At 29.7% G+C, this 14185-nt stretch overlaps 1 protein-coding gene across 1 annotated transcript in view; it reads left to right on the top strand.

The window, feature by feature from the left end:
• Window positions 1-3570: 3570 nt before the first annotated feature.
• LOC117171838 (uridine phosphorylase 1-like) overlaps window positions 3571-14185 on the top strand; it is a 41812-nt gene continuing 31197 nt past the window's right edge. Inside the window, exon 1 of the mRNA XM_033359472.1 lies at window positions 3571-3737. Coding sequence (XP_033215363.1) covers window positions 3703-3737 — 35 coding nt within the window. The 5' untranslated portion in view covers window positions 3571-3702. The remainder of the gene's footprint in view (window positions 3738-14185) is intronic.

The following is a 14185-nucleotide window of genomic DNA, read 5'->3' as shown; positions in this document are numbered from 1 at the left end:
TATATGTATGTATATGTAATTATGTATATTCCTACATTTTTCATTCAGAATTAATCTTTTTTCGAAAGAAAATCTAATTACTTGGTTGAAGGTTAAACTCTTTTGGCAAAAATTAATTTTTTGCGTTGAAGATTCATTTAACTGATAATTCACATCTTTGGTTGAAAAATGAGATATTTTGTTGAAAATTCGTTATTCCTTTGACTGGAAATTAATATTTTTACCGAAAATGTAACTATTCCCGTTGAATAGTCATTTTAGTTAAAATTTTATCTAGTTGAGCATTAATTTTTTTTAGCTAAAAATGTTACATTTTATTTTTTGGGTGAAAATTAATCTTTTTTTGTTTAAAATTCATCCATCCCGGTTAAATATAAATAATATTAATGGAAAATACATCACGTTGATTGAAAATTTAACTATTTTTTTCAAGTGAAAATGTAATAAACTATTCCAATTGAATACTCCGTCATTTTAGTTAAAAATTGATCTTTTTTGCTTTAAAATTCAACTATATCAGTTATAAATTCATCATTTTAGGGCAAATTCATCCGTTTCGTTGAAAATTAATTTTTTTTAACTGAAAATTTAACGATTTTATATTTTGTTAGAAATTGAACTTTTTTAGTTCAAAATTCAATTATTTAGTAGAAAATTGTTCTTTTTTAATGGAAAATTGAACTATTTCGTTAAAAATCCATGTAGGGCTGTCATTCGTGTATATATTTTGGCATAAAATTAATCTTCTTTCTGGAAGAATCATCTTTTTTGTTAAACCTTCGAGTTTTCTAGTTAAATAATCATCATTTTAGTTCAAAATTCATCTTTTTGGTTAAAAGTAAAACAACTTGATCGAAGCTACAACTTTTTTGTAAAAAATCTGTCTTTTTGGTTTGAAGTGCATTTATTTCAGTTGAAGATTCATTATTTTAATGTGATTAATTTTACCGAAATATATACTGAATTTCAAGAATGAGGAGATATACTATAAATTTGTTTGATTTATTATCAAAATTCATGAACTTCAGAGAAAAATTAAACAAGCAATTAGTTTTGTTTTTAGTATTATTTAATTAATCGGTGGTGCTAATATATTCAAGAATATTTTGTAATATAATTTGTCAACGCTTTTCAAGTTAATTTACATTTTAATTGAATCCCTAGAAAGTAAAAAAAAACATGATTTATGATAAACTCGCGAAGCTGTTTATATATTCCGAGTCAATTGTTTAAAAAATGCAAAATATTTAAATTTCTCCGTGCTATGGAAAATTTTACCTGGAAGAAACTTGGAATTGTCAGGAGATTTTTTTCCATGATTTGAAGAGACACCCTGTATAAGAAAAATGACTAATCACTCAACAATATTATGTATTTTTCCGGTGTTTTTTTACAAAGTATAAGGTTTTAGAGTCCCCTCTAAACTATAAAGTCCCGCTAAATTCCATGATGGGTGTCAGTGTATGAAAATGATCGCGCAGTAATAAGTGACGCTAAAAAAGAGAATTTTTTTCGAATATTTGTGCTGGATTATGATTTATTCTTACTGCTATTGTGGAAACCAAGGAAGTACGTATTCATTTAATTGTTTTCTGTCGTAAATACTGATTTTTCCGTTGTACTCTTTTAGTGAAAAGAGCGATATCCAAACTGCGCAATTTAGTGGATATAGATGCAATAATAGTCATAAGCCAACTCTTATTTTTTGAGAAAGTGATTTGGTTTTTATTATAAGTAAGCTGTTATTGATTATGAAAATAACTTGCATTAATAATCTTTTTGTAATTATACTAAGATAAGGTTTAAAATAAACCGAATATTTGAGATTTGCATAAAGCGGATTTTTGTGAATCTATGTTTTTAGGTATTTTACATATTTTAATTAATATGGATTCCAGAAATATTAGAGTCCATTGCGAGAATTGTATATATTCCGCACAGGATATTGTGTGGAAATCGTAAGTTGACTTTGGTTTTGACAAGAAATGGTGAAAGAAACTTTTCAAAATCTGTTTTTACAAACCAGCATACATTTTAACAATATTTAACGATAACCATATGAAGATGCACTCCCGGACAGTAAAATAAAACCATAAAATTGAATATTTAAACTATGTAACAATTTTCATAAATAATAATGTTAGGATGAACTTAGATGGTTGTTCCAGAGACCTACTTGTTTTTGTGTTACTTTGAGATATGATCACAAATTTTGCATTTCGATTTTTTAAATATTTTATAAAGTCATTTTTTTTGTGGCCGGCTTTGAACATGACTGTACAAACATCTTCAGCCAAAAATAAAAAGGAATTAAAAAAAATAAACTACAAGAGACTCTCATAAATAATGTAGTCAGTGACGAAAGAAACTTAAGGAAGAAAACTTAAAAAGAAATTTTTAAAAATGTGCACTGAACAAGATATGAAATAAAAAAAATATTAAATAAAATTTCCAATACGCTAGGCATCAAAAAGTCATTCTAATGTAGAAAACAGGATTTTGATACTTCATTAGTATATTATATTCTACATTATGAATGATATACAATATTAGTAGAATAATCGCTTTTTTGAATTTTCATTTTTTACGATTAAATTAAGTTTCGCTTTCATTATTCAATAGCACAAGATTTTAATTTGAAGTATTTGATTATTTTAATTATCTTCACGAAAAATGGCATTTATTTAATAATTACTGGTTAACGTGTTTAATTATTAGGTTTTGTAAATTAAATGACTTACCGAAACCTGAAATTTAAAAACGCTTGTCATCTTCGAAGCTTGAAAATTCTGAAATTTTTATATAATTTACTGACCATTAATTCTGTAAATTTACAATTAGTGATATTCTTTTTTAAGGAAGCAAAATTAATAAAGACATAAAATTAATAACGAACGTTAACATGAACTTAGTTGTAATCTTAAATATAGCTATTTTCAACCAATCAAATAACACACGGTATTTTCAACATGGCAAGAATGTAAAATAAGTATTAAAAAAATAAAATATTTAAATTTTAAACCTAAATAATGCAATGAAAATATAGAAAAATAGTATTTTACATTTACTGTAAACATACAATTTTTGACTGTTATTTAACAATAAGCTCGGCTCGCGCAGGTCAAGCTTCTGCACGCCCCTGTTTGGAATAAATTATAAAAACTTGGCTTTTATCGTTTATTTTCGGTGCAGTTTTCCTATTGAAAAATCTGAGGATATGGATGAGTCTAATATAATTGTTTAAAAAATTAATCTTATTAACTTTCGTCGAAGAGATTTTATATAGCGTCCCTTCGGGACTCTTTGATGTACAGAAAAGTGCTTAAAAGGGTAGCTGAATTCCTATTCGGCCTAGGCTCTAGTAGTCTAGTGGGTGGATCATGCTCTAGAGTGGTAGCTACCACGAGGAATCGAAAGGAATCTTTACCTTCTGTTAACATGGAAGGGATATATGTGGCGCAAGCGCAATTGCGATTTCCACCCCGTCGTACATATTTTGCAGTGGTTTGCAGCAAAAGTTCCCCATGCGCACCCTAGTGCGATAAAATAGGCGCAGCTAAATTCAGAGTGACTAGAAGAGACCTTGGGTGTCGGCCAGCTGCCAACAAATTGGAAGACTGCACCCACCTAGAGCACATCCTGAGGAATCCACTCAACCTGCATTTTGACTGAGGATATATTCAGATTTTCCACTTAAACAAAATGAGTCTTCTTCTCGAGGATGAGGAAACAGACGAGTAAGTACTTTCTTCAACTTTTTCAAGGATTTCCCGAATGTCTCAAGGAAAGTATAACACCCTTAACTTTGGAAAACTTGACAATTAATAAATATAAGAATTTTCTTATCTTGATTTTTTATTCTTCTGATTTGTATCAACTTTAATTTTTACAAATCAGCACCCTTATAATTATGTTCTTCAAAATTAAAGAATAAATACCGAGAACTTGCAATGTCTTGAGAGGGTTGGACATTTATTTCTATAGAATTTTCATTTTCTAGAGAAAATGGCACACGAAAATAATTCGTCCAATCGATAGTAATTGAATTAGTTCCTGGACCAAGGTTATTCTGTTTAGGGAAGGTACCTAATGTTTTTTGTTATAAATGTACTCTAAAAATTATTTATTTACGTGACAAAATTTGTACTCAAATAATAAAATTTAATTCTAAAAGTCGACTCTTATGAAATAGTTTTATGAAATAAAATGACAGGTGTTTTGTTTCTCGGAATTAAGACTCACTTAAACAAAGAGTTTACGACAACGATACTTTAAAAGTTTTCGTTTTCCATTTAGAATTAAAGTAAAGTTAAAAAAATGTTGATTGATCTTATTAATATTGGCTAGCATAGTGATACTTGTCAGTGCCTAAAGTATCACCTTTGTTCATTCACCGTTACAAAATGTTTCTTTTCGGCTTGATCATGAAGAAACAATAAATTTCTAATGTATGTATTAATATTTTATTATTACCTGATAACGGCCTTTTCCTTGGAATTTTATAATTTTCCATCATGGTAAGACTCGAGAAACAAACTTTTATATATGTGCCTTACAATCCAATTACGGCTTGACGCGAGGGTAGATCAAGAAGCTAAAACTTTAAATTCGTTACTTGTCTTACTTTCCTGCAAAACTTGTTTTACGTGAATATTCCAATTTAATGAAGGAAAGCTTTTAAATTGAATAAACCAGAAAAAAAAACAAATATTTCAGGATATTTAATTCAAAAGAATTAGATAGACACACAAATTATTGTTTTAAAGGGGTCTGCTGCTGTGAAGCTCGAAAAAAGGTGAGTTTTTGGGATGTTATTTTTGTACGACAGTTTATTTGAAAGGTATATTTGAGGCAACATGGGAGCAACATGTGTACTTATCACACAAGACTTAAATTACTGGATTTGCATTATTGTTAGCAGTCAAGTTCTCGATCGATGAGACTCTATTATTACAAACGACGTAGGTATGTGCAGGTATATAGAATTCACGTTGCACAGCTGTCAAAAGCATCCACGAAGTGGTCTAACGCAAGATAGGAGGATGTTCAGTTTCAAACAGTCTCTTTTATCTCAGTGCAGACCTCATTAGACTGAAAACCATTTTGTAAATCAGCACAGCAATTGTTGTAGTTTGCAAAAAATATAAAAACTTAGTTTTTATAAAAAAATATTACAAATATTATTGTTCAAGGCCTGAAATGATCCAATGTTAGAGTTTAAACTTTTATTTGGTTACCCGGATTTTGTTTACGCCCCCCCCCCCATTTTCTTGGGTTCTTTAAGATTTAGGTATACGGCTCTGTGATACATTTTTAATATCAACCCTTTCAGCCCCTTTCATGGTGTCTCGAAAACCACACCATGCAAGTGAAATAAGAGTTCTGCATAATAATGGCTTTAATTTTGTTCAAATTACAAGATTCTGTGTTATAGTTAATTAATGTTCTAATTGTTTAAATAGTTCATTATCTCATTTGATATCGCAAATGAATGGTTTCAAAAATTAGCCGTAAGTAAAAAAACTAAAAATCAAGTAAAAGTAATAGAACTTTGTCAAAAGTTGCATCACAACAATTCTACATTACTAACACAATAAATAAACAACATAATTAAAAAATCACTCTTCACATTCAATAATTTAGCCAAAGCATTAACAAAATACCATTAATTCACGATATTATTATATAATACGTGGTTTAAACAAATAAAGAGTATTCAGGCAATTATCAGTAAATTGAGAAAAAACTAAGAATTAGTAGGATATAATGTAAATCTTGTTTAAAAAATAGTGTTAAAAACTACATGTTTCTGGCTTCTTTCTGTCATTAGTTGCACTTAATAATTTTTCAATTGTTTATTTAATAAATAAAAAACTGTAACCAAAAAAGAACTCTTTACATCTATTAGACTATTTTATTAAGAAAATACTATTAATTTGCTATTGCGAAGAGGCTGAGATTATATATTTTCACGTTTTAGATGGAATTGACAAAAATATGTTATTTTTCCCATGTTATTCTTATGGGAAACTCCAGGGTGTGAGTCTTAATATTAACGTAAAAAAGCATGTGTTTACTCTTTCTTGGAGAACCTAACAAAATTGGGTAAACAAAATTCAAAGATAAAATTCCAAAGTTTGTATTGGGTCCGCTCTAGTATGTGTGTGTGTGTGTGTGTGTGTGTGTAATTATTTTTATGAAAATAATTAGTTGTACTGAATTAAAATAATAATATACAATTATGAAGTTTTTTTCATTCGCAGTATTATTAAAAATGTCAATGTATTAGTAGAGAAGATAAGGAAAGGAATTTACGGGCCAATAAGAAAAGGTCAAATTTTTCAACGCGAATTTCACTTTTTAAATAAATTAAAATTTATGGAAACCACAATGACCTTATTTCTTCATAATAAGCTCTTTTATTTATGACAAATCTCTAATCACTTTAATAAATTTTTGTAAAGGTTTCTAATTTTTTAAATAAATTTATATTCGTATTTTGCAAATGAATAGTGTTTTTCTAAAACTTGAGGAACATATTCTCTATCAATACAATCCGGGACCTAGAAAAGGGGCTATTCATGCAAAAATATCAGCTCTGTTTGCTAATATTTTATCGTATAAGTAGACTCTGTTTATAAAAAATCGATAATTTTCAATCATATCAGTCCTATGAAAAATTAAAAATATGGTTTGTAAGAAAAACTCTTTACGTAAAAAAAAAAACAAAACACTTAATAAAAAAAATCGACTAAATTGCCCTAATAGAGTATAATATTCAGGACAGGTCCTAAAATTGTCCTTACACTGTCTGAACCTTTCCCAATGGATCGACAAATTATATTAGCTTTTTACTCATTTTTTCGTTAAGGGTGTTTGCTTGTTTTATGCTGGAAATTTTTCAGTTTGACAAATTTCTTATATGTTGTTTGGGGTATTAATATACACATTTTTGGACTATTCCAGATTCCCCCATTCTTTTAGGACCAATAGGACTTGATATTTCTCATAAGGGTGGGCCGAAGGAGATGGATTTGATCAATAAATTTCATGTTTATGCGTCAGGGTCGGTTGGTCATATTGAAATATGAAAAAATGCAGATGGGTTGGTGTGATTTATGCGTTTTGGGCCCTTGGAGTTGACAGGTTGGGCCGATGTAAAATTCTCAAATTTTTGTTTTACAATATAATTAATGGCTTGTGTACCGATTTTCCATCCGAGAGCGGCCCTGTTGTGCGTTAACCTTATTATTCACTCCGGAGTTTATTCAAAACAGTTTTGAACGGCTTAGACCAAATAATTATAAAGAATTCATTTACGCAGGACTATAAAATAATAAAAAATAAAATAATAAAAATAAAATAAAGTGGTGAAAAATCGGAAATGATAATTTTACTAAAGACTTGTGAATTCATTCAAATAATAGTTCGTTTGGATATTTAGAACCAGTGAAATATTATGTCCCAATTGACCTAACAAAAGGCAATAGTACGAGATGAACCCAAGGAAGGAAACTTGGAGAGTCAAAAACAACTAAGCAAAACATGTAAATAGATTCTGAAGAGTCACCGGAAATTAACTATTAACTATACGATCCGTATCTTGTATTAGCTGCCTTTTTCAAGAATGAGTTCCCCGATTGCAAGATAAATTGTCACCTGGTGTCGGTTTATTTGGCAGAGTAGTCTGAGAGCTGCGATGCAATCTGGTGATGAGTGTCTCGTTCCAGCATAGAAAATACTAGGGCATTAATTTTGTTTTTGCTCATTTTTTTAAAACCTCATTTTAAACTTCAGATATGTTCTCTGTCATAACCGATCCATGAAAAGTGAAAAACAACTGAATTTCTTTCAAAGTTCGTATTATTCAAAATGAGCCTATTGTGTCTCAGTTTTGTTTCAGTAAGTTTTTGAAGGTCGTTTTTTTGTTCAAATGAAAGTTTTTTTGTGAGTCTTAGTTGCATGGATACCTTTAGACCAAGCTGTAAATTCATACCGGAGACTGGGAGCTTCTAATTAGCAACTGATATTCGCGAACTGTAAATCGGTAGCAAAAACTGATGATGAAGGCCAAGAGCATGGATCCTGGACCGAGACTTTTTATATTTTCATTTTGTACTTATATTAGGTTTTGTGTACTCGTCGTAAAACAATGTCTTTTAGAAGCATGGGAGTCTAGTCAGTCTGCCTCTTTTGCATTTCGTTGTAGTTATCGACTGTCGACGTTCAAATTTATTTAGTGCGTATACATTACAATTTATTATTTAGTATTATTGCATTATCTTACTATTTCATTATATTACAACTAATGCACATTTTTTCAAGTACAAGTAACCGGTGATGTCTAGAACGTGACAACGCTTAAAAAAATTTTTATAGCACATGCATGATTTTAGCTCTTTCCGATGTCCATAAAACGGGGCTGTTAAAGTATAGTGCTTTGCAAGTACGATGACGTCAGAGGGAGCAAAATTATAACAGGGGTCACAGTCTTTCCCAGTTTGCCCTGTCTTTGCCCTTTTTTAAATCCCCCTCCCCCTCATTCTCGTTAAGCTTCTCCTTTGTCCCCTTTTCTCTTTAAATGTACGATATTTGAAAATAAAATTTTAAATAAATCCTCGGGAAAAAAGTTGAGGCTGAGGATTTTAAACAATGTTGCAAATGTGAAACCCGTAAACAGAAGCTGTTATCCAATACAAAATTGGATCAGTTAAAATATATATATAGTAATTTTTTCAAAAGAATGATCAGAAAGTGAACGATTTTTAGTTGAAATGTAGAAGGTTAAATATTCCAAGTAGATCAAATGTAATGTAAAATGTTATAACTTGAACAATTTAAAGTCAAGATTCAACATAATATTGATCGGAAAATGAGTTAATATTAGTAATAACATTACGGGTTTAATAACTAAGTGTCTCGTCGTCCCACAATTCGAGATGAGTAGTCAATTATTTTTCATTTATTTGCCTTTTCTTATTCTCTAACAAATATTATAAAAAAAATTAAAACGGTAAAAGTTTCCTCACAGAAAGAATTAATTTTTCCTAATGTGCAGAATTTCTAAAAATAAAAAAAAAATCCAGCGACCAAATGTGGATAACCACCATAAGATGTTCCTATTGTAATTCGAAAAAAGATAAAAATTTCCTAAACAAAATAGGAAAAAAAAAATATTTTTTTTTAAAGAAAAAATGAAAAAGGGGAAAGATAAATAAGGAGGCAACCAACCAAATCCCCCTCCTTCTCTTTTTTATTTCTTTCGGCCTTTCTATTTTTATTATTGTTAAATCACAACAAAAAACATTTGTAAAAAATAATCACAAACTTCTCAGCACTCATACAGTAACTCTTATCAAGACAAGATAAATTTGAGCTTTCTCATTTTTCTTTCCTCTTTTTTATTTTTTGGCAACAAAAAAAAAAGATTTTGTTTCTTTTATTTTTTCAGGAACATTTGTATCCTTTTTTATATTAAAATAGGAAAATTTTATGGTGGCATTTCAAATTTGGTTTTTTGATTCTTGCTTTTATTTTCAGGAATTCTGCATATTAACTTGATTATTGGACGTTAAATAGGATTTTAAATTTGATTTTAATATAATTTAAATTTCTTAAATTTGTATTTTTCCTATTAAACGAATGGTAGGCTCGTGAATCTAATAATCTAATAAAAATGTAAGAACAATTGGCAAATTCAAATTATTATAATAATTAAATATGTTTCAATATATTTTTGAAATTTTTAAATATATTTATAATATTTCTTGCTACCGATAGAAGATGTCTTATTCTTATAATTTTTTGTGATTCGCGATCACCTACGTAACTGTTGATTATACACAATCTCATTAATTAATGATAACAATTTTTATAATGACTTGTTAATCGACAATATTTAATAATTTTCCGTGATGAATATAATTATCTTGCACATTTTCAGCAGTTTGAGTTCAGAGAAAATATTTTTCTGTGATTGAGCATTGCAAAGAAGTATTTATTCATATATAAATTATTCATATGCTAATTAGGTTGAATCTTGAATTAAATATTTTGCTAATTGAGTGTGAATGCAGTCATTAAGATGATCAATGAGTTAATTTTACCTGAGTAACAAATAATTTGTAGTTTATTTTCATGAAGTTCATAAAACATCAAAGTATAGTCTTCACTGAACATTGTGGGTTATAAAGATTTAAAGTAGGGTCATTATTATAAGGAAGGTTCAACAGCGTGATATTAGGGTCTTGAGTTATAAAAATGTAGGTTCTAACGATTCAAAGGAGTTTCAGAGAGATGTTACAGCGTCAAAGTAAGTTCCTGAATATGTAGGCTGTAGAATCTAGGAATTCAAAGTAGGGCCTATAGATTGAAATAGAGTCAAAGTAGGATTAGTCTGGGATCCAAGAGCACTTGAGCGTCCAATTTAGGTCCGGACGATTTGATGATTGATTCGTGTGCAGATTTTTCTCCTGATTCCGAATATATCGGGTGCACATAGCGAATTCCTGGTCATTTTGTTGTTATTTGGCATTTAATGTGTTTAGATAAATCATATCATATCTCTGAAAACTATAAAGTTTTGAAAATATATTTTCATATTCATTTAAAAAAAGTATGATATGTACACACTTTGTTAATGGTGTCTATTGATTTAATTCATAGTTTTCGAGAAAAACAAAATAGCGTTTTGATGAACAGCCATTTCTAAAGAACATTTTTTATCATTTCACAATTTTTTTGGAATCATATAGAACTAGCTGACACAAAGACAATTTGTTTTACAATTTTTTCAATTAGGCTATTGGTTTAGTTTTGACAAAATTCGAAATAAATACAAAGTTTTCACGTCTGTGTGTAGGGGAAGGTGGGGCGAGACGGTGCACAAAATCTTTGACGCTAATAAAGTTGTAACCTGTAAGAACTTGCAGGAATAAATATTGATTAAATTTTTGTCCAATTTATCATTTACAAGTTGCACATATGTTTTTCTAAATAGAGCGAACTCATTTTTCAGAAATTAAATATTAAGTACTGTAGGTTAGTTGGGGCGATATCGAACACGTGGCGGGTAAAATAGAACGCATGGTGGGGCGGTATGGAATAATTGGAATATCAATTTTTATTTGTAATAGTCTTAAAAATTAAAAAAAAAGTAACCGACAAATCAAAATGTATGCCATGGAACACCAACTGGAAGAGATATAATATTAAAATACGTATTTTAGGCAGAAAATAACCTACTAACAATGTTCCTTTTATAATTTCGCATTTTTAAAACTTAAATCATGTACTTTATGACTTTTTATTTGTTATAAATATCTCGCAAAACTATCCCGACCGGCGACAGGCTACACTTACAGTGACTGCGACAGGTTAAATTCGCGGATGTTCCGGTGTTCCATTCCACCCCATTCAGCTTGTTGCATCTCGCCCCCAACGACAATTTTATTTGAAATCTGTAATTTACTTTCATTAATAATTTATAATTAAATCTAATGCCAAGAAAAGAAAATTTAAAGATCATTTTTTGATATTTTTGTCAGGGAAATTGGGATAAGAACATTATTAGTACATTATTTTCTGTCGAAAATCACACCATTCCTAACTTCTGAAGTACTGACAATTTGCACTTACTTTCTGATACAATTCACATAAAATAACAATTCTTTTTGCACTTACCTCAACTCATTAGACTTATTTTTATTTAATAAATTAATATCAAACTTGAAGTGAGAATATTTTTCCAGATATAGTAGCGTTCTATTTTACCCGCCTGTTCGGCCGCGCCTCACCTTCCCCTACGAGGGTTAGTAAGGGCATTGAATAGGGGCAGGAATCGGTGGGGGGGAGGGGGCTTGGCAGCTGCAGGTTTTAAATCCGAATCGCACTCTCCCATACAAGTGCACACGCGCAAACATCCTACTCAATAGAATTTTCTAAACTAATAGCCTAATTGAAACAATTTTAAAACAAATTGTCTTTGTCTCAGCTAGTTCTATATGATTCAACAAAATTGTTCATCAAACCGCTATTTTGTTTTTCTCGAAAACTATCAATTAAATCAATAGATACTATTAACAAAAAGTGTACATATCACACTTTTTAAAATGAATATGAAAATATATTTTCAAAACTTTATAGTTTTCAGAGATATGAAATTTTTTATCTAAACACATAAAATGTCAAATAACAACAAAACGACCGGGAATTCGCTATGTGCACCCGATATATTCGGAATCAGGAGAACATTCTGCACAAGAATCAATCATTAAATCATCAGGACCTAAAATGGACGCACACTCTCCTCTTCGCATCCCCGACTAGATGTAATATTTCATTTTCTAGGAGTTAAAACTTTAAAGCGAGCCCGAGTCGAAATTTAGACCCTACTTTGAATTTGCAGCTCCTTATTAGAACCGGCTTTGACGCTATTTAATCTTCAAGCCCCAGATTTAAACTTTAAACTCCTAGAGAACGGAACATTAGAGCCTATTTTGAATCCATTTCAATCTATAGGCCCTACTTTGAATCTTCAAAGGTCTTAGAAGATCCTCACAATCAAGAACCTACTTTGACGCTGTAACACCTCTCTGAAGCTACTTTGAATCTTTTTAGCCTACAATGTTCGAACTTCATGAAAATAAAGTAAAAATTATTTGTGACTCAGGTTGACTTTACTCATTGGTCATCTTAATAACGGAATGCACGCCCAATTAACAAAAATATTTAATTCAAGATTGAACGTAATTGTCATTAATTATTCATACATGAATAATCCTTCTTTGAAATGCTCATTCACAGATAAATATTTTCTCTCAACTGAAAATGCTGAAAATATGTATGAGAATGATATTCATCATGGAAAATTACTAAATATTGGCGATTAATAAGTCATTATAAACATTTTTATCAATAATTAATGAAAGTTTGTCTATTTAACAGTCATGTAGGTGATTGTCAATCACAACAAATTATGCGAATAAAATATTTTCTGTCGCTGACAACAAATATTATAAAGTAAATAAAAAATTTAAAAAATAGGTTGAAATATATATTTAATAATTGTTATTATATTTTTAATAGGATATTACGCTTAATTTATTTGCGACATGATTTCGTAGAGAAAATAATTTTTTCCCAAGGAGCAGTACCACTTTTTCAATGGTTTGGTCATTTTTACTACTAAACAATAACAATTGAAAGTTTCCTCTTCGTGAGGAAATGTGTACTTTTTTTAATTTTTTTGTCATATTTGTTGGAGAATGAGAACAGTCAAATGTTCGATAAATAATTGAGTACTTATCTCGAATTTTGGGGCGACGAGACAATTGGTTATAAAACCAGTATTGGAATTGTCAATACAAACTTATTTTCTGATGAATATGAGATTGAATCTTGAACTAAATATTTGTATTTTTTAGTGTTATTGGATTAATTATGATGATGAACGACTGTTTTTATAATATTTTCTTAATAAAGAGATAAAAAGAAATTGTTATTGAAATCGACAAGTTTGACATTGTATTCGTCAAAGTAGTAAATAATACGGAATAAAATTTAAGTCTGTAGCCTCAAGTTCTTTTAAAGCGCATGACGTAGAATACTTCTAAAAAAACAAAACAAAATTATATTGAACTCTTCAAAAATGGTTTAAAATATTCAATGACACAAATGGTTTAAAAAAAGTAATTATTCAAACAATTGAATCGTATTTAAAAAGATTTTGGACCTTGAAGTATTGGATAAGCGCTAATGATTTTGATCGAAGACATCATAAGGCGCTATGACATAATCAAAAATAGTATGCTATATAACATAAATATTTTTCTTATAAATAACAAATATTATTTGTATTCATCCATGTTGATGTGAAATTATAGAGAACCTGCTTTGATGCCACAAGTCCTACATGTAGTAGTCTCAGCTTTAAACGAGGGTCTAATTTGTCTTCAATACAAATCCTACTTTGACGCTAAATGTGGAAAACGGCCGATTTCAGACACCTTTAGCGTCAAAGTAGGGTCTAAATTACATTGAAATCGCTGCTTATTTTGAACCTACTTTACTGTTTCCAGCGTGTACTACCAGGTGTACACATATGAAACCGGTATTTTTTCAAGAAAAAAACACATTTATTTCAAGAGAATGATAACAAATATTTTATTCAAAGTATGCGCCCTCG

Source organism: Belonocnema kinseyi, chromosome 4 (assembly GCF_010883055.1).
Source record: "Belonocnema kinseyi isolate 2016_QV_RU_SX_M_011 chromosome 4, B_treatae_v1, whole genome shotgun sequence".
Taxonomy (NCBI): domain Eukaryota; kingdom Metazoa; phylum Arthropoda; class Insecta; order Hymenoptera; family Cynipidae; genus Belonocnema; species Belonocnema kinseyi.
The sequence above is the reverse complement of the archived record's forward strand: the minus strand, read 5'-3'. Positions and strand labels throughout refer to the sequence as shown.